At 52.3% G+C, this 17,629-nt stretch overlaps 1 protein-coding gene across 2 annotated transcripts in view; it reads left to right on the forward strand.

Moving 5' to 3' along the window:
- Positions 1-1,245: 1,245 nt before the first annotated feature.
- The window catches only part of Cpne5 (copine 5), a 91,319-nt gene continuing 74,935 nt past the window's right edge, over positions 1,246-17,629 (forward strand). Inside the window, exons 1-3 of one of the 2 annotated variants that reach the window (XM_008840069.3) lie at positions 1,246-1,479; positions 13,894-13,934; positions 15,072-15,118. In XM_008840069.3, the coding sequence (XP_008838291.1) occupies positions 1,385-1,479; positions 13,894-13,934; positions 15,072-15,118 (183 nt within the window). In that variant the 5' untranslated portion in view covers positions 1,246-1,384. The remainder of the gene's footprint in view (positions 1,480-13,893; positions 13,935-15,071; positions 15,119-17,629) is intronic. The other variant, XM_008840070.3, reaches the window with a different exon arrangement.

The raw sequence follows: 17,629 nt of genomic DNA on the forward strand, positions 1-17,629 counted from the left end.
TGGAGAGGAAGCTACGTGTGCAGCCTCCAGGAGTCGGCTTGGCACTGCAACCAGAGGGCGAACTGGGGCGGGCTGGAAGCTCCGCTGGGAAGGGGGTGCCTTTCGCTGCCTTCCAAGGGTGGGACCCGGAGCCCCACGCACTCGGAGATGGCTGCAAAGCCCCAGGAACTGGGACCATCCTCCCAGCCTGGCAGAGGAAGCTTCCAGACCTGGGGTTTGGCTAGGCCGTGTGGTCACGACGGGCGGGGAAGGACGAAGGAGCTGGCGCAAGGTTCGAGAAGCTGGCCATGCGTGGCCAGGGCCGGTGAGCACCGGTGAGAGTGGGCAAGAGCCCTTGGACCCACCCAACCTGCGTCGGAAGCTGGGCACCAGGCTCGTTCCCACACACCTCCCCAGAAGGAGATGGGGCGCGCACACACTCACCAGAGCCCTCTTCCCGGACCCTCCTTTTGGTACCGCAGCCACCCCGCCTAGATGCTGCCCAAACAGGTTTCTCTAGGATAGTCTCCCCCTCCCTAAGCAGGCAGACCCCTGAACTGGGGATGGGGTACTGGCTCAGAAGAAGGCGCGCGGCCTGGGACTATCTCTGGCTGTCACCATCCATGTCCCCCGCATCCGGAGCTGCGTCCCCACGCGCGTGTGCGCACAAACACATACATATACACTCACCCGCTCCCACACTCGCCCGGCGCAGACCCCGCCCCTGCCCCGCCCCGGCCCCTGCGGGCGGCCCCTCCAGCGCCCGTGGACCCCGCACGTTGCGCGCGCCCAGCCGGCGGGAGGCGGTGGCGATTCTGGGTGCATTTGATTTTCCCGCAGTCTGGGCGCCCCGGAGCCGGCGCCCCAAGCCGGGGAGGTGGCGCTCCGCTCCGCAGCCGCGTCCCCAGCCCCGCTGCTGTCCCCTGCGCCCAGACCCAAGCCAGGGGCGGCGCAGTCCCCGCGCCCCAAGCCACCGCCCGGCTCTCCCTCCAGTCCCCACGCCCCCCTCGGGGTCCCTCCATCCCTGAGCACCACCGCACACCCCTTCTCCCGGGGCCTGGGTTCCCAACTCCGCGCATCCATTCCCCTGGAGTCTTCTCCCCGCTGCGCCCCTCTTCCCCGCGGCCCCCAGCATCCTCGCAGCATCACCCGTGCCCCTCTTCCCCGCGGTCCCCAGCATCCCCGCAGCATCTCCCAAGCCCCTCTTCCCCGCGGCCCCCGCTCTCCGCCCCCTTCCCGCTCGCACTTCCCACGCCCCCTCTTCGCGCTCCTCTCCTCCCCTGGCTGCCCAGCTCCGGCTTCGGAGTTGGGGGAGAGCCGAGGGCTCAAGTCCCTCTGGAGGAGGCGTGAATCGCGCAGGAATATTGACTAATTTGGGGTGGGGTTCGGGGGGGGACGGTGGGCGATGGAGCAGCCCGAGGACATGGCGTCGCTCAGCGAGTTCGACTCCTTGGCGGGCAGCATCCCTGCCACCAAGGTGGAGATCACCGTGTCCTGCAGGTGAGCCACCCGCTGGCCGGGTCCCCCTGCCCCGCCCCTGGACCGTGGTCCCCGCACCTCCCACCTTCTGCCTAGAGAGCCCCCTTCCCAGTGTCCTCGTCCCCCAGGCTCCCCATTGCTGGTCTGCTGACAGCCCCCTGCCCAACCACGGATGGCGACGGCAGAACCGGCAACCAGGCTGGGGTCAGGACCCAGAAAGTTTGCGCTCCAGGCTGTTGCTTCCAGAACAGATGGTAGATACGGAAACAGGGGGTCCCTGGCGCTCACTACCGTAGGCTCTCCACTCAGGCGCTTGTCTGATCCACCCCTGCCCAAATCTAGAAGTGAGGGCGACTCACCCCGACCTTCCCAGGCCTGACCCACCCTGCCAGTGCCTTCGATGATATCTCTTCACCCCTCCTTCCCTCCTTCCCTGGCCTTCACCTCCAGCAAGGATCATCCCAGACTCAGAGAGCTGAGAGCCCAGGGCAACTTAAAGGGGCGCCATTAAAAACACCAGTAAGTTGGGTGGAAAATCTTAAGCCAAAAGAGCAAAGCTCTGATGGTGAAATGTCAGAATCTTAAGGCGAGAGGAGGAGGTGTTTTTCGGCTGCCGCCCGGTACCCAAAACTGCCACACTGGTTGGGAGTGACTTCACTCTAACCTGACTGAGCCTTTCAGATTCTAGCTAGCTGCCCCAGAGGTGGACAAAGGTTTTGCCCTGGACCAGTTACTTTGGTAGCTGGCCCTGGGGCCTTTGCCTTAATGGGTCTGTGAAGGACAGAGCAATGCAGATAAAGCCCACCTTGACGTCCCCCAAATAACTGTCAGAATTTCTGGAGACCTGGCTGTACCCAGCTTGGCTTCTTGTAAGTCATGGTTAGGTCAGACTGTATCCCCTTAACCCTGTGTTACAGAGCTGACACATTGGGGAAGGGTAGGTGGGGCCTGAGACGCTGGGTTGGGGTGTGAAAGAGGCTGGATTCAGGGGGGACTTCTCCGTGAGGACTTGGGATGAGGGTTGCTGAAGTGGTACCTCCAGCCAGGCCTCCAGGGGGCTCCTGTGGTGGCCCCCAAATACCGCCCCCAAGGTCTCCCACACAGTGCCATTTGTATCCATCTGCTCTTACTCTGAAGGGGGTTCCTGTTGGCCCATTATCTCCTGTTTCACCTCCTCAGCTGTCAGCAGCTGCTAGCCTACCTTCTTGTGTACAGCCCACCGTGCTCTGCTGCCTTCAATCATGCCTGTCACCTTCAGGCTCTTCAGTTGTCTCTCAGAGTCTTCTCACCTCTGGGCCACCTCTGGGCCCCCCCCCCCCGACTCCAACTCCTTGCACTGGCTTCTGCATCCCCCGGACCCAGAGTGCTTCCACTCACCCTCAGGTGTGCAGAGCCTTCGAGTGAACAGTGGGTGCAGGGAGCCCCCCCCCAAAAAAAAACGGGTCCTGGAACCCTCCACTCCCATGGAGAGAAAGAGAGATAATAACAAGGCTTGGAGTTCCACATGTTGTCAGGGAATCTCTGATGAGCTACTTGGGGCAAACTTTAGGCCTCAGTTTCCCAATTGTCAAGTACATTTCCTCCCTGGATGCCCTGCTCACAGAGGTAGCTCATGTGCTTAGAACAGTGCCCGGCATATAGTGGGTACGGATACATGGCTGCAGTGATCACTCTGAGGCGGCTGGTGTTCCCTTTCTTTGCTTTCTGGAAGTAGAAGCATCGGAAAGATGTGCGTGTCATGTATGAGAGGTACCCGGCATGGAGTTGCTGGAGGATGAGCTCTGGGTTGCCCCTGGTGCTCATCCCACTGAAGGACATGATCCATCACCTGGTGGAAGACCTGGCCAGGCCCTTCTGCTCTGCTGAAATCCAGAGGTTGTTTGGATGAGGAGGGATGGAGATAGAAGGGTTATTTGGATTAGAGGGGAGGTGACAAAACAGTTTGGGTGGCCTTGAGTCTATAGACCCATCTCTGCTTCAGTTATAATCAACTGTTTAGGTTGAGAAGGGGAGAACAGGGAGGAGGGGGGAGGGGGGGAGGGGAAGAGCCCACCTCTCCTGCATGTTCTTATTGTGTGGTTACTAGTCAGAGAACCAAGTTCCTTCCCCTGCAGCCTGGATCAGCACTGACTGAACCTCAGAAGCAGAGGCTGTGGGGTGCCCTGCCCTGAGCACTCCAGTGACCCCTAGTGGGGGCAGGCATAGGGGCCTCAAGATGGACAGCTGGGGGGCAGTGTCTTAGGGAGGCCAATGAACTGCCATCTCTGGCTTTCATGCCCACCCCCTAACCCCTACTTCTGGAGTCCTCCGCTACCCTGCAGCCCGAGGAAGGTTCTAGATATCTGTTGTGCCTGACCTGGGTACTCCTAGCTGAGCAAGGAATATGGCCCTAGATCTTACCCAGAACACTACAGGGCCCAGGAGTATGCAAAAGACAGATTGGGCCTTCATCTCTGTAAAGCACATCTTGGGCCTATCCATGATCCACTCCCAAAAGGCGATTATCACTGACTTCGGTAGGCACAGGGCTGAAGATTTGAGAGCCCTATGTTGTTTGATACGGTGATTAAGAATCGAGAGTTGGCTCAGCCATTAAGAACACTAGCTGGTCTTGCAAAAGACCCAGGTTGGAATCCCAGCACCCACATGGCAGCTAACAACTGTCCATAACTCCAGTCCCAGGGGATCCGACAGGCTCTTCTGTCCTCCACGGGCATTGTATGACACAGGTGTACATAAAATAAAAATAATAAAATATTTTAAAAAAGAATGTGAGACTAGCTCTGTCTCCCAGAGTTCAAACCTCAGCACCTCCACCCTGCTGTGCACACATGTGTACTGTGCTTGATGCTAGGGATCAAATCCATGTCAGGCAAGCCCACTGAGCTACACTCCAGCTCTGTTCCTGTGATCTTGGGGAAGCTCTTTCTACTGTGTGGCTTCAGTTTCCTCCTCTGTAAAGGAAGCAACAATGATCCTTGCTAAGAACAAGGCACAGTGGTGTATGCAAGAGGTAGAGGCAGATCTCTGTATTTGAGGCCAGCCTGGTCTAAATAGAGTTCCAGGTCAGCTAGGGCTACATAGTGATACCCTATCTCAACCCAACGCGCCCCCCCCCTTTAAGAACAGGGATTCAGTGGTTCAGTCTCTGAACAGTGACTGGTGTCATCTGTAAGCATCACCATAAAGAAAGATCTGTGTCTGTTACCGGGTGCCAGGGTTATCTGGTGCCTGGAGGTCAGTTGATGGAGAGATTAATTACTGGAGGAAAGATGGTTTGTGGAGCTTGATACTAGCAAATGTGTCAAAAAATATGACTTTAAAGACCCTTTGAGCCCAGAGTACTTCCTTCCTGATCTTTTGTTCCAGACCTTTGCTGACTTGTTAGCCATCCTGAAGACCCATCTGAAGCTTTCCTATCCTATGTCTCCTTCCCCAAAGGTCTGCATTCCTGTGACACCAGGAGTTACACAAGCTCAGGGAAGAATGGCTTGCAGTTCAATGTTGAAAGAAGCCTTTGCGCTTGGGCAAGGTCATGTTGGAGAAGTATACAGGGGCTTCTGAGACCAGGGGAGGGAGGAAGAGAGAAGCCAGGGGCAGGCTTGGTGCCTGCTTTGCTGGCATCTCAGGCAGCTGCCCTTTCCTGCCAGCTGGCAAGGGCTGGTGGGCAGCTGGACCTCTGCCCCAGAGGCTGATTGCTGTTGTCTGTTCTGGCTGGCATTCAGCACCCTGGGCGGAGAGAGGCAGCCCAGCCTGGAAGCTTCGTCCTGGGCCTTTCAAAGGGTGTGAGTCCATTCTGACAAGCCGGGAAAGGTTGTGGGCACAGATGGGCCTGGGGCATGATGGCAACTGTCAAAGCCAGCACTAAGAAGTCTATTTAACCATTGATCACACCCAAGCACTCAGAGGAACCAGGGGAAGAGTCACTGTGGCACATGCTGGTCCCCCACTCCAGCTGAGCAGTTGACCTCCCTGTTAGATGGGACAGTACCACTGCCTCTATACAGCTGTCTCCAGGCTCCAAAAATGGCAGTTTTGGAATTAGTTTTCAGTTGCTGCAGAACAAATGACCACAGTGGCTTGGAACACATGACTTTATTCTCCTTCCCCAAGGTTCTGTGGACCCACAGTCTAGACTTAGTTAAGCTCTGTATCTCCAGGCTTAGACTTCACCCAAGTTGTGGGTCTTGGCCAAGCTCACTGGCTGCTAACAGCACACCAGGACTGAGTCCTGGTGTCTGGCTGGTATGTACCAGAGTGCCCCCCCCCACTTCCCAGGAGTGTCCCTCAGGTTCCAGCTAGGGGCCTTCCACAATAAGGCAACTGGCTCCTTTGAGGCCAGGGGAGGCTGGCTCCTCAGTGGACTGTGACAGATAGCTGGATGTGAATTCTTGGGTCCCACAGGAAGGGCACACATCACCTTGTCTGTGTCATCGTCCAGGCAAGTCCACATCCTGCCCATAGGTGTATTCATGGAGGACAGGAATATTGGAGGTTGCACTATAATTCTTTCTACCTCAGCCATTTTCCTTTCTCCATTCATTTTTGGGTGTGGTGTACATGCTTGCCTCTGTGTGTGTATGTGTGTGTGTGTGTGAGTGCGCACGTGAGAGTACATGTGTGGGTCTGAATGTGGAGGACCGAGGTTGATGTTGGGGATCATCCTCCGTCCCTCTTCTATCTTGTTCATAGATGCAGGACCTCGCAGTCAAACCCAGAGCTTGTCCATACGGCTAGTCTCTCTAGCCAGCTGGCTCTGGGGATCCCCTGTGTCTGCCTCCAGGGGCTGGAATTACAGCGGGACACCCATGTGGCATTTCTGTGAGTTTCTAGGGATCACCATTCTCCTGCTTACAGAGCAAGTACTTTGATAGCTGAGCCATCTCCCAGCCCCATTGTAGCCTTTTAACTTCCTACCAATCCTCTGAGATAGAGACTAGGGTCTCCTCTTTGACTCCTTAGGAGATTGAGGCTCAGAGAGTCCAAGCCACCTGCCTGAGGTGACTGCCAGCTGGTTTTGGAGAGGGGGGTCCACACCCTCAGACTTCAAGGCCTTGAGGGCTTCTTGACCTTAAGGGTTGGGCCCCATGGACAGCATGGTGGCACTTGGACACTGTGGTAGGTGAGACAGAGACTGGCGGTCCTTCCTTATTAGAGGGATTGCTTGCTCAGAGAGGCCTCCAGGCAGAAGGCAGAGACCAGAGAGTTCCGAGATGGAAGCATCCCTCAGTGGCACCCAGACCATAAGATGGTAGCTTCCAACTTCCTCTCCCCACCCACAGTCCTCCTGCTCAGACCCAAGGACTGATGGAGATACAGGAGACAGCCGACCATTGAGAACAGAGGGGAACAGGGAAAGATGAAGCCCAATGAGGCTAGCAAGCTTCATAGGCAGGCTCCGGCTGTCCAGAAACAACAGGAGCTATGACTGCTACTGGCTTAGACCTGATATGATTTGTTTTCTCAGATCATAGAGTCTAGAGGTACACCATCTCAGAGCTGCTTTGTCAGATTGCTTTGCCAGAAAAAAGCCAACCATCTCTCTACTTGACTATCATCTAACTGGTGAGCTTCATTGTTACAAAACAGCTATCGCTAAACCAGGTATCACAAGCTCATCCAAAGACAGAAAGCAAGCTTTTATCTGAAAAGCACAACTGCCCCAATCTCTTAGTTTCCTTCATAGTGCAGTGGTCAAAGCTGGGTTCTATCCCTGACATTTGGAGATGGTTTTAGCAGGAGAGTAGGGGAATGCTTGCTGGGTGGGCAGCCATGGCTTCTGTCCCAGAAAGCTTTCCAGATGTTTCTATGGGCAACCTGAGCTTCCTGGAGCTACAGGGGGGCCTAGTGTTGGCCTCTTGAGGTCTGTCCTCTCCTGTCAGTGGACAGCCAGTGTTGGGGACAGGGGACTGATTTTTTTCAAGCTTAACAAGCTTCATAGCAACCCCTGACTATGTCTCTTCCTCCTAATGTCTCAGGCAAGAAAAGTAAGGCAAAGCCCCGCAGGAGCCTCCCTCTTGCCAGCTCGTGAGGCTCCCACAGGACTTAATAGGACAGCCCTGTGGCCTCAGGTGCTAGCCGATCCTGGCAGGACACTACAATGCAGTGCTGCTTCTGAAGCTCTGATCTTGCACACTTAGCTGCCGTTGAGAATCCTTCTGGGCTAGGATGCTGTGAGTGCTGCTGATGTAGAGACTAGGGGAAAAAAAGGCAAGGTGTCTCAGCAGGTAAAAATGCTTGCTATAAGCCCAGTGACCTAAGTTCAATATCCAAGACACACATGGTAGGAGAGAACTGACTTCTGTGGGTTGTCCTCTGACTTCCACACATGCACTGTGAGACATGTGCATTCTCCCCCCACCAGCCCAAATAAATACTAATTAAAAACAACACTCCCTCATAGAACTCGCATGGGGATGGGGGTGGTGTATGTGTCTGTGTGTGACGTTGGAGATGGAATCTAGGACCTTACAATTTGCTAGGCAAGCACCCTACCACTGAGCTACATTCCCAGTCCTTTTGAGGGGAGGGTTAAGATTTTATTTATTTTTATTTTATGGGTGTTCTGGTTTGTTTCTTCATTGCTGTAACAAAACACTCTAACCACTACCAACTTGGGGAGGAAAGGGTTTATTCAGCTTACATCTCCCAGGTCGCAGTTCATCAGGGAGCCCAAGGTAGGAACTCAGGGCAGGAACCTGGAGGCAGGAGCTGGAGCACAGGCCATGGAGGGTCACTGCTTACTGGCTTGCTCCCCTGGCCCCTACTCAGCCTGCCTTCTTATGCAACACAGGCCCACCTGCCCAGCGGTGGCACCACCCACAGTGGGCTGGGCCCTCCCACATCACTCATCAAGAAGATGCCCCTCAGACATGGCCACAGGCCAGTCCTATAGAGGAAATTCCCCAACTGAGGCTCCCTCAACCCAGGTGTGTCAAGTTGACACTAAAGCTATCCAGCAATGGGTATGTTTTGTCTACATTTATGTATTTGTACCACATACGTGTAGAAGCCAGAAGAGGGTGTTGGATTCTCTGGAGCTGGAATTATGGACAATTGTTAGCTGCCATGTAGGTGCTGGAAACAACTTGGGTCCTCTGCAAGAGCAGCCAGTGTTCTTAACTACTGAGCCATCTCTCCAGCTCCCTCTTCCCTTGGTTTTTTTTTAGCAGTCTCTCTGTAGCTCCACCTGGCCTTGACTTTCCTGATCTTCTTACCTTGGCCTCCGAAGTGCAGGGACTGCAGGCATGTACTACCATGTCCGGCTATGCATACTTTTTATTAGGCGCATAATGTCCATGAACTTACCAGCAACTAATCATCTGCTGCAGGTGGACAGGCAGCTGAGACCCAAAGAATGATGATTTTGGGAGGGAGAACAGCCAAGTGCAAAAGCCCTGCGGCCGAAAAGACCTGGCTCTGCTTGCAGAAGTGCAGGGAGCCCAGTGTTGCTCAAACAGTGTGAACAGAGGGGAACCGGAGGATGAGACCAGAGAGCAGAGAAGGGCCTCACACCTGATCTATTCTCACAGCATTGAGGGTAGATCATGTTAAGCAATAAGTCCTGATTAACCTTTACACCCACCTCTGGTTGCTGTGCAGACAGCAGCAGATGAAGAGAGGGGAGAGGCAGGAAGTGGATGTGTTACTAAGCAGGCCGCTGGGCCTCCAAGTGGGAGATGGTGGGGGTGTCATGGCAAGAGTGGACAGGCCGGGGGGTGGTTAGAAGTAGGTTTAGGGTTGGCCCTGTAGACCGGAGAACACACAAGGGGAAGGGAGGAGCAGAGCAACTTTCACTGTTTGTAGTTGAAGGGAATGGCTTGCACCTGCTCAGGCAAGCAAGCCCCTGATAATACCAGCAAAAAGCTGAGGAGCAGGGCATATAGACAGGGTGATAGACAGGCTACATGGCTCCGTGGGATCCCAGCTTAGATGCTTCTGAGGCCGCAGCTTCCTCCCCTGACCCTGCAACTTTGAACAATATTTCACAGCCATCAAAACGCAGCCAGTCCAGGAGCTCTGGGTGCCCTTTGAGAATTGCTGCAGTTGCTGGTCTGAGAGGAGAGATGCACAGGGGGGCAGGAACGAGGGGGATGTGAAGGTGGTGCCAGCAGGTATTAGGTCCTCCCTTCCCTCCTCTCTTTGATGACTGTCCCCTAAGGGGTGGAAGGGATAGATACCCTCTAGTCCCTCTCCAATGGCACTGGGACTGGAATGGGGCGGTGGGATGGGAGGGGCACAGAAGGCCCACATAGGTTTGGGAGACCTCGGCTTTTGTGACACAGCTCCTGGGAACCTCCAGTGACTTGAGCTTCAGAGATCAGATCTGGCCCACCAAGGGATGTGAACAGGGACCTCAGCATCCTGTATCGGGCTGCAGGGTCTGTAGAATGTCCCAGGCTGTGTCTGGCAAAGGACCTGGTAGATTAACTGCAACAGCCACCGCCCTTCTCTGCCCTGACAGCCTGGTATTTGGCATGAAGTTGATCCTCAGAGAAATGGTGTGGCCCTGGGGGCCGGGGGGAACGGAGCTGTCTACATGGAGCTAGCTCACCTGTCTCCAGCACCCCACCCCCTATATCCTCCTGCCTCAGCCTCCCAAGTGCTAGGATTACTGTTGTGCACCACCGTACCTAGGACAAACAAACCTTCCCTCCCTTTCCTCCCTCCATTCCCTTCCCTCTCCCTCAACCCCCTTCCCTCCTTCCTATGCTGGATGGAGGCTGAACTTGGGGCCTCATACATGCTAAGCAAGTGGTCTACCGCTGAGCTACAACCCTTTGATTTGTATTATTTTGAGACGAGGTATCACTAAATTGCCAGGCTGCCCTTGAATGCACTGTTCAGCTCAGGCAAGCCTTGAACTTTAATCCTCTTGCCTGGGACTCTGGGGTAACTGGAATGACAGCCCCGGGCCTAACCATTTCTTAACCTTCGAAGCTCATGGATATCTTTGGGAGTTGGATGAAAATTCTCAAAAACAACAACACAAAGTATCTAACACAGTGGACCAGAGTGCTTTTACACTTTCAGGAGTCCTTGGTCCTCTCTGAGCACCCCTGGGCCAGGAAAAAGCTGAGGCTCAGGCTCTTAATGGCTTTCCCAGCTCAGTGAGAGAGAACCAGGAGGCGTGGCTACCTCAGCCAGCAACCCTGGCCCCAAGCAAGGGGGTCCCCCTCAGGCTGGGGTTCCCTGAGGATAGGTTGTGTTCCCCAAGATGGGTGCACCCCAGCCCGTCTCACTTTCTTCAGGCCTCATGGGGAAGTGTCCCCCTTAGGCGCCCGTCTTCCCCTTTCTGGGTCTTTCTCCTTTGCTGCCACCTCAGGGATTCCTGACCTCACAGCCCTGTGATGATGTTTCTCCCCGCCTCCAAGTTGGAAATGAATCCTTGGGGGTGTCAGGAAGCAAAGGGCCCTGGCTCTACTTTCTAGCCTCGATTTAAGGAACAAAAGAAACAAAGCCCCAGGCCGCTGAGCAGACACTGAAGGGTTTTATGCTCTTTTGGGGGAAAAAAATACATTTTGCCTGTTAGAAAAAAAAAAAATTTTTTTTCTTTTTCTTTGAGCTCTCCAAAAACAGAAAGCAGAGAAAAAACACTTTAGAGCTGGTGTGGTCTGGTAGGTGCCCTGATGACTGGAGCCCTGCTTGGGGCTGAAGGCCTGGTCTTTTCTGTCCCAGGCTGTTTTAGCTGTATGCCTTGTCTCCTAGTCAGGAGTGCTCAGTGGGGCAGGTGAGTGTCACTGGGGACCGGTACCATGAGGGGCTCCTAGGGTCTTCAGCTTCCAGTGGGAGGTTGAGGTGAGGTCTTGACCTGTGGCATTTCTTTACAGTGCTGTTAGAAACCTGGGAGAGAGCTGATGGGCTGCAGCTGGTTAAACCTGAGCTGGGCTTCACTCCAGTCCTACAAGGCTGGACTCTGGGAAGAGCCCCAAGAATTTACCTTTTCTCCCTGAGTACAAGTGAGCCCCAAGGATTTGCTAACAGGTGCTGCAGCCGTCTCCAGAGTCCCACAGGCTTCGTTACTGTCAAGATAAGAATTGAGCTGAGGGCTGGAGAGATGGTTCAGTGGTTAAGAGCACTGGCCACTCCTGCAGAGGACCCACCCACATGGTGGCTAACAACTGTCTGTAACTCCAGTGCTAGCTCCAATGCCCTCTTCTGGCTTCTATGGACATTGCACTCATGGGTGCACTTAAATACTTGCAGGCAACACACATATGTGCTGCAAGAATCAGAGCTAATTCTCACAGAGCTCTGAGCCTGACCCATAACTGCAGAGAGTGGGAGCTATTGCTGCAGGAGGCAGGGCAAGAGGGGCTCAGAGCCGCTCAGGGCCTTGTCTCTGCCCCTCATCTAGCTCCAATGTCTTCCAGCCTGATCCCCAGGATCATGTGTCAGCCCTGTGTCTTGTGTGTTTGTGTTTTTTGTCTTTTTGAGAGAGGGTCTCATGTAGCCCAGGCTGACCTCAAACTTACTCTGTAGCCCAAGCTGGCCTTGAACTCCTGATCCACCTCTACCTCCTGAGTGCTGTTATTGCAAGTGTGCACAGCCATGTCTGTCTGTTTTTGATTGGTTGGTTGGTTGGTTTTTGGAATCAGGGTCTCACTCTGTAGCCCAGGCTGGCCTTGAACTTGGGATCCTCCTGCCCCAGCTTCTTGAGTGCTGGGAGTACAGATGTGGGCCACCACACCTGACCTCAGCCGTGGTCTTGACCTAGAAGGACCCTGTTCAAATGAGTCTATGTTCTCTAGAAAGTGTCGTTCATGCGAGGTGTGGGGCACACATCTTTAATCCCAGCACTTAGGAGACAGAGGCAGGCAGATCTCTGTGAGTTCAAGGCCAGCCTCGCCTACAAAACAAGTTCCAAGTCAGTTTTGGCTACAGGGAGACTCAAAAAATTAAAAGTATCATTCATTAAGTCCTCAATAAGTACATATATGATGAAGAAATAAGCCAGTTGTGATAAGAGTCCTGGCACAGCAGAAGCTGGATGCATGTGTTCAAGTGGGTTTGTTTGTTTATATTTTTGAGAAACAGAAGTGATTAAAACAGTTTCTTTTTATTTTATTTATTTTTATTCTATGTGTATGAGTGTATTGCCTGCATGTGTGTAAGTGCACCCGTGTCGTGCAATGCCCACAGAGGTCAGAAGGTGGCATCGGATCCTCTGGAATTACAACAGTTGTTAGCTGCCATGTAGTGCTGGGAATCGAACCCGGGTCTTTTGCAAGAGCAACCAGTGTTCTTAACCACTGAGCCATCTCTCCAGCCCCCAATTTTTAGTTTTTAAAATTTTTCATATGAGTATCTATTGTATGCTGAGTGTATCCCCCACACCCCTCACCCCCCTCTTCACACCCCTTATTAGTTCCCTTTGTTCCTCTAGACAGTTTCTTTTATGCTTTCATGAGTTTATAAATCTTTCAACCATTATTATTATTATTATTATTTTAACCACTGAGCCATCTCTCCAGCTCCCTGAAGCAGAGTTTATAGAAAAGTCTGACATGGGGCTGGAGAGATGGCTCTGGGGCTAAGAGCACTTGCCATTCTTACAGAAGATCTGGGTTTGGTTCCCAGCACCTACCTTGGGCAACTCAGCCATCTTTAACCCCAGCTCCAGGGGGTGTGACACCTCTGAACTCTGTTGGCACCTACAGTCACATACTCATACTTACCCAACATAAATACATAATTAAAAATAAAACCTTTTAGGGCCGAGCATGGTGGCGCATGCCTTTAATCCCAGCACTCGGGAGGCAGAGGCAGGTGGATCTCTGTGAGTTCAAGGCCAGCCTGGTTTACATAGTGAGTTCCAGGACAGCTGGGGCTATAGGGAGACCCTGTCTCAAAAAAACCAAAAATAAATTAATTAATTAAAATAAATAAACAAATTAAAATAAAACCTTTTGGAAGGGAGGGAGGGAGGGCTGGCACCTGAGGCTGACTGGGATTTGGTTAGTGGGAGGCAATAGGGTCCAGGGTACCAGGGTGCCCATCTGGAGCAGTTATGGCTATGGTGGGGGTGGGGAGCTCTGCACACTTTAGGAACTAGAGTGCTTTGAGGGCCTCCCAGCACTTGGCTTTCTTTGTATTTGTTTCTGTTTTATTGAAACAGGCTCTCCTGCAGTCCAGGCTGGCCTCAAACTCATTATGAAGCCCAGGCTGGCCTTGAACTCCTGACTCCAGTCTCAGTCTCTTCCACGGGAGTGCTGGGATGACAGATGTGTCTGTCATGATGACCTGATGGCATAATGACATGCCTGGTTTAGTGACTGGTATTTAATGAAGTTGGTCAAGTGTGCTGAAGGAACTGCTTTTGTGTCTTTCTGTTGTGTATGAGGCTGGGCCAGAGGCCATCTCTGGGGCTCAGTAGAACCTGAGACCCCAGTAGCTCCAGCTCTGATGACTGTCTCCTCTCTCCCCTCTTTTTAGGAACCTCTTGGACAAAGACATGTTTTCCAAGTCTGACCCACGTAAGTCCTGCTCTCACAGTAATCACGGTTCCTGATGACTAGGGACAGCACCCTTTGCTCAGCACCAGGGCTGTGCTAGTAACTCAGGGATGGCCAGCGCAGCTCTGATGTGTCCAGAGGAGAACTGGAGGGCTGGCTCTACCCTACCCCATGCTTGTGAGTCCTCAGTACCCCAGAGCATCTTGTGAGGCTTTGGGGTATCTGGGAGAAAAAGGCCTCTGTTCCATGGGAATTGGCATATTTATAAGCCCCAATTGGTTGTGGTCGGGGGGATCAACACTGTTTTGGGGGGTGCAGGGCTCCAGGCCAGTAGAGTGCTGTCCACAGGCATGACCTTGGATAGGTCTTTGGCCTCCACTGAGCCTCAGTTTCCCTGTCAGAAAAGAGCATCTGGTGATGATCCTAGGCCTTGTGGGATTTCCCCAGCTCTGAAGGGACACCGTGTTTCAGGTACTGTCCTCACCATACCTGCCTCTTAATCCTTCATCATGCTTACCTGTCCACCTGCCTCACCTAGAACCGTTTTTTTCTATGGCCTATAGAAAGGAACAGCCCTCAGTACTAGAGAGATAGCTCAGTGGTTTAGGGCACTGGCTCCTCTTGCAGAGGACCTAGGTTTGATTCCCAGCACCCACATGATAGCTAACAACCATCTGTAACTCCAATTCCAGGGGATCCAGTACCTTCTTTTTGACCTCTCAGGCATTGCACAACTTGGGTACACTTATATACATGCAGGCAATACATTCATACATGTAAAATAAAAATAATAAATAAACTAAAATGAACAGCCCTTGACCCTTCTCCTAAAGGACAGACTCCCTTTGCCCCTGACTGCTGGGTATTAGTGCATAGAGACCACTCATATTGCTGTAGCTCTAGTGGCAGAGCACTGGGGTAGATCTCAGAATTACAATAAACCAGTTGTGGTATAAGCCTGGAAACCAGGCTCTTAGCCTCACTCACCAAGACCTAACTATCTCAGCAGACACCCCACCCCTTCCCCAAGCCCAGCAGGGCAAACCAGCCTGAGGCTTCTATTAAGTCAAGGCCCTCCCTCCCTCCCCATCAGGCCCCCTGACTTCTTCTAGGCCTAGGGTATTAATAACCCATTTTTCCCCCTCTTCTCTCCCCCAGTATGTGTCATGTATACTCAAGGAATGGAGAACAAACAATGGCGGGAGGTAAGTGCAGTCCCCTCTCCCACCAGGAGGTGCCAGTATGTGTCTGACTGACTGGAGAGATTATTTCTGTCCTTGGGGACCCCCAGTCAGAGGGGAGGCATGACAGTGTTAGTTACTTCTGAGTAACTGAGAAAGCAACTTAGAGGCGGCTTAGAGGGTTTAGCCCATGGTTACTTGATGTTGGGAGCAGAATGAGGAGAAAGCTGTTCATCTCATGGTGGACAGGAAGCAGACAATGGGAGGGAAAGGCCAGTGCAAGACAGAGCCAGGGATGTGCCTCCCATTGACCTCCTTCCTCTAATTAGACTCCATGTTCCAACATTCTTTCAAAATCTAAATCCAAGAGATTAAGCCATTCATTTAATATATGTATATATATATACTCACTCATTAGGTCAGAGCCCTGATGGTCTAACTAATAATTTCTGGAAACTCTCCATCCCCCACAAGACGTGTTTGCTAATCTCCTAGGTGTCACTTAATCCAATCCAGTCAAGCTGACAGCTTGTCATCTCAAGTCTTAACCATCACAAGTCTCCTCATGAACCCCCAAAGGCTCATGTCAACCTCATAATACAAAACACATTTAGTCCATCTCTGCGAGTTACCCAGAGGTAATGTCCCAATGCCTGAGACCTGACAGTCCCTGTAGAACACTGGCCCGAGTTCAAGGCCTTGACAGTGACCCTGCTGCTCAGTTGATATTTACAACTCAAAGCATTGGTGAGAGGCCATCGGTGTACCCAGTGTACCTGGGATATTCCTGGGAAGCAAGAGAAGGGGCTGGAGGAGTAGAGCTGCTCACCAGAGGAGTGAGTGGGGGCCAAGGCATTTGCAGCCTGGAAGGGACGGTGTGGGGGGAATTGGCGAAGGGAAGTAAGGGTGTAGTAAAATGGGACCTAGGGGGAGGCGAAGGTACAGCCAGAAATGCCACATCTGGCTAAAGGTCAGTTCACAGGTAGTTTGGATTTAAAATTGTTTTAACTATTTATCAATCAATCAGTCAGTCTATCTATTCATCCATCCATCTATCCATTCATTCATTCATTCATTCATTCATTCATTTGGGAGGAGGAGTGTGCCACAACACACATGTAGAGATCAGAGGACAATGTGGGGAAGTCAGTTCTCTCCTTCCATGTCAAGCTTGGCAGCAAGTGCCTTCACCTGCTGAGCCATCTCTCCAGGCCCTCCATTTAGATTTTTAAAATATTCTTTTGTTTTGTTTTTTGTTTTTGGTTTTTTTGAGACAGGGTCTCCCTGTAGCCCCAGCTGTCCTGGAACTCACTATGTAGAACAGGCTGGCCTTGAACTCACAAAGATCTGCCTGCCTCTGCCTCCCAAGTGCTGGGATTAAAGGCATGTGCCACCATGCCCAGCTAAAATATTCTTTTAAGAGGCTGGAGAGATGGCTCAGCAGTTAAGAGCACTGGCTGTTCTTGCAGAAGACCTGGGTTTGAATCCCAGCACCCACATGGCAATTAACAACCATCTGTAACTCCAGTTCCATGGGATCTCATGCCCTGTTCTGTTCTCTGCAGGCACTGCACAACACAGGTGCACTTACATACATACAGACAATACACACATACACATAAAATAATTAAAAATTTTTAAATTCTTTAAAAAATTTTTAAATTGCATTTGTTTATTCATAATTGTGTGGGTACACACATATCGTGGTACATGTGCATAAGTCAGAGGACAACTTGAGGGAGTTGGTGTTCTCCTTTCACTGTGAAAGTAGGTACTGGGGATTGAACACAGGCTGTCAAGCTTGGCAGTAAGCCCTTTTACCCACTGAGCCATCTTGCTGGTCCAATGTTTGGATTTCTCAAAATAACATTCGACTCTAAACCTAGGCCTTGTGGTTCAGGGTGCGTGGTACAGAGCCTGTGAGTCAAAGTAACTCTGGCCCTACCTCTGGGCTAGCCTCAGGCTGTGGAGTCAGGATGCTCCAACCTGATGTAGGTAGAGGGTGTATGTGATTTCAGGGAAGCCTGGAGAGATAACATAAACACACAGTAGAAAAAGCAGTGTCCCATGCAGAGGCCCAATAAGCAGGTCAGCCTACTCCTTACTTGGGGGATATAAAAGGGGATGAAGGGATGTTAGCTTTCCTTTGCTATAATAAAACAGCTGAGATAATTAGCTTACAAACAGAAAAGCTGAGGCTTGAGAGGTGGCTCAGTGGGTAAGAGCACTGGCTGCTGTTGGAGAGGACCCAGGTTCAGTTCCCAGCACTCATGTGGCGGCTAGCAACCCTCTGGAATTCCAGTTCCCAGATATCTAATGCCCTTTTCTGGCCTCTGTAAGCATCAGACACAAGCAGTTGCTGGCAAACACTCAAACACATAAAATAATACAATTTTTTAAAAAAGGTGCCAGGCATGGTGGTGCATGCCTTTAATCCCTGCACTTGGGAGGCAGAGGCAGGCGGATCTCTGTAGGTTCGAGCATGGTCTACATAGTGAGTTCCAGGCCAGCTGGGGCTAAGGAAGACCCTGTCTC

This window comes from Nannospalax galili, unplaced genomic scaffold (assembly GCF_000622305.1).
Source record: "Nannospalax galili isolate Female #2095 unplaced genomic scaffold, S.galili_v1.0 scaffold538, whole genome shotgun sequence".
Classification (NCBI taxonomy): Eukaryota; Metazoa; Chordata; class Mammalia; order Rodentia; family Spalacidae; genus Nannospalax; species Nannospalax galili.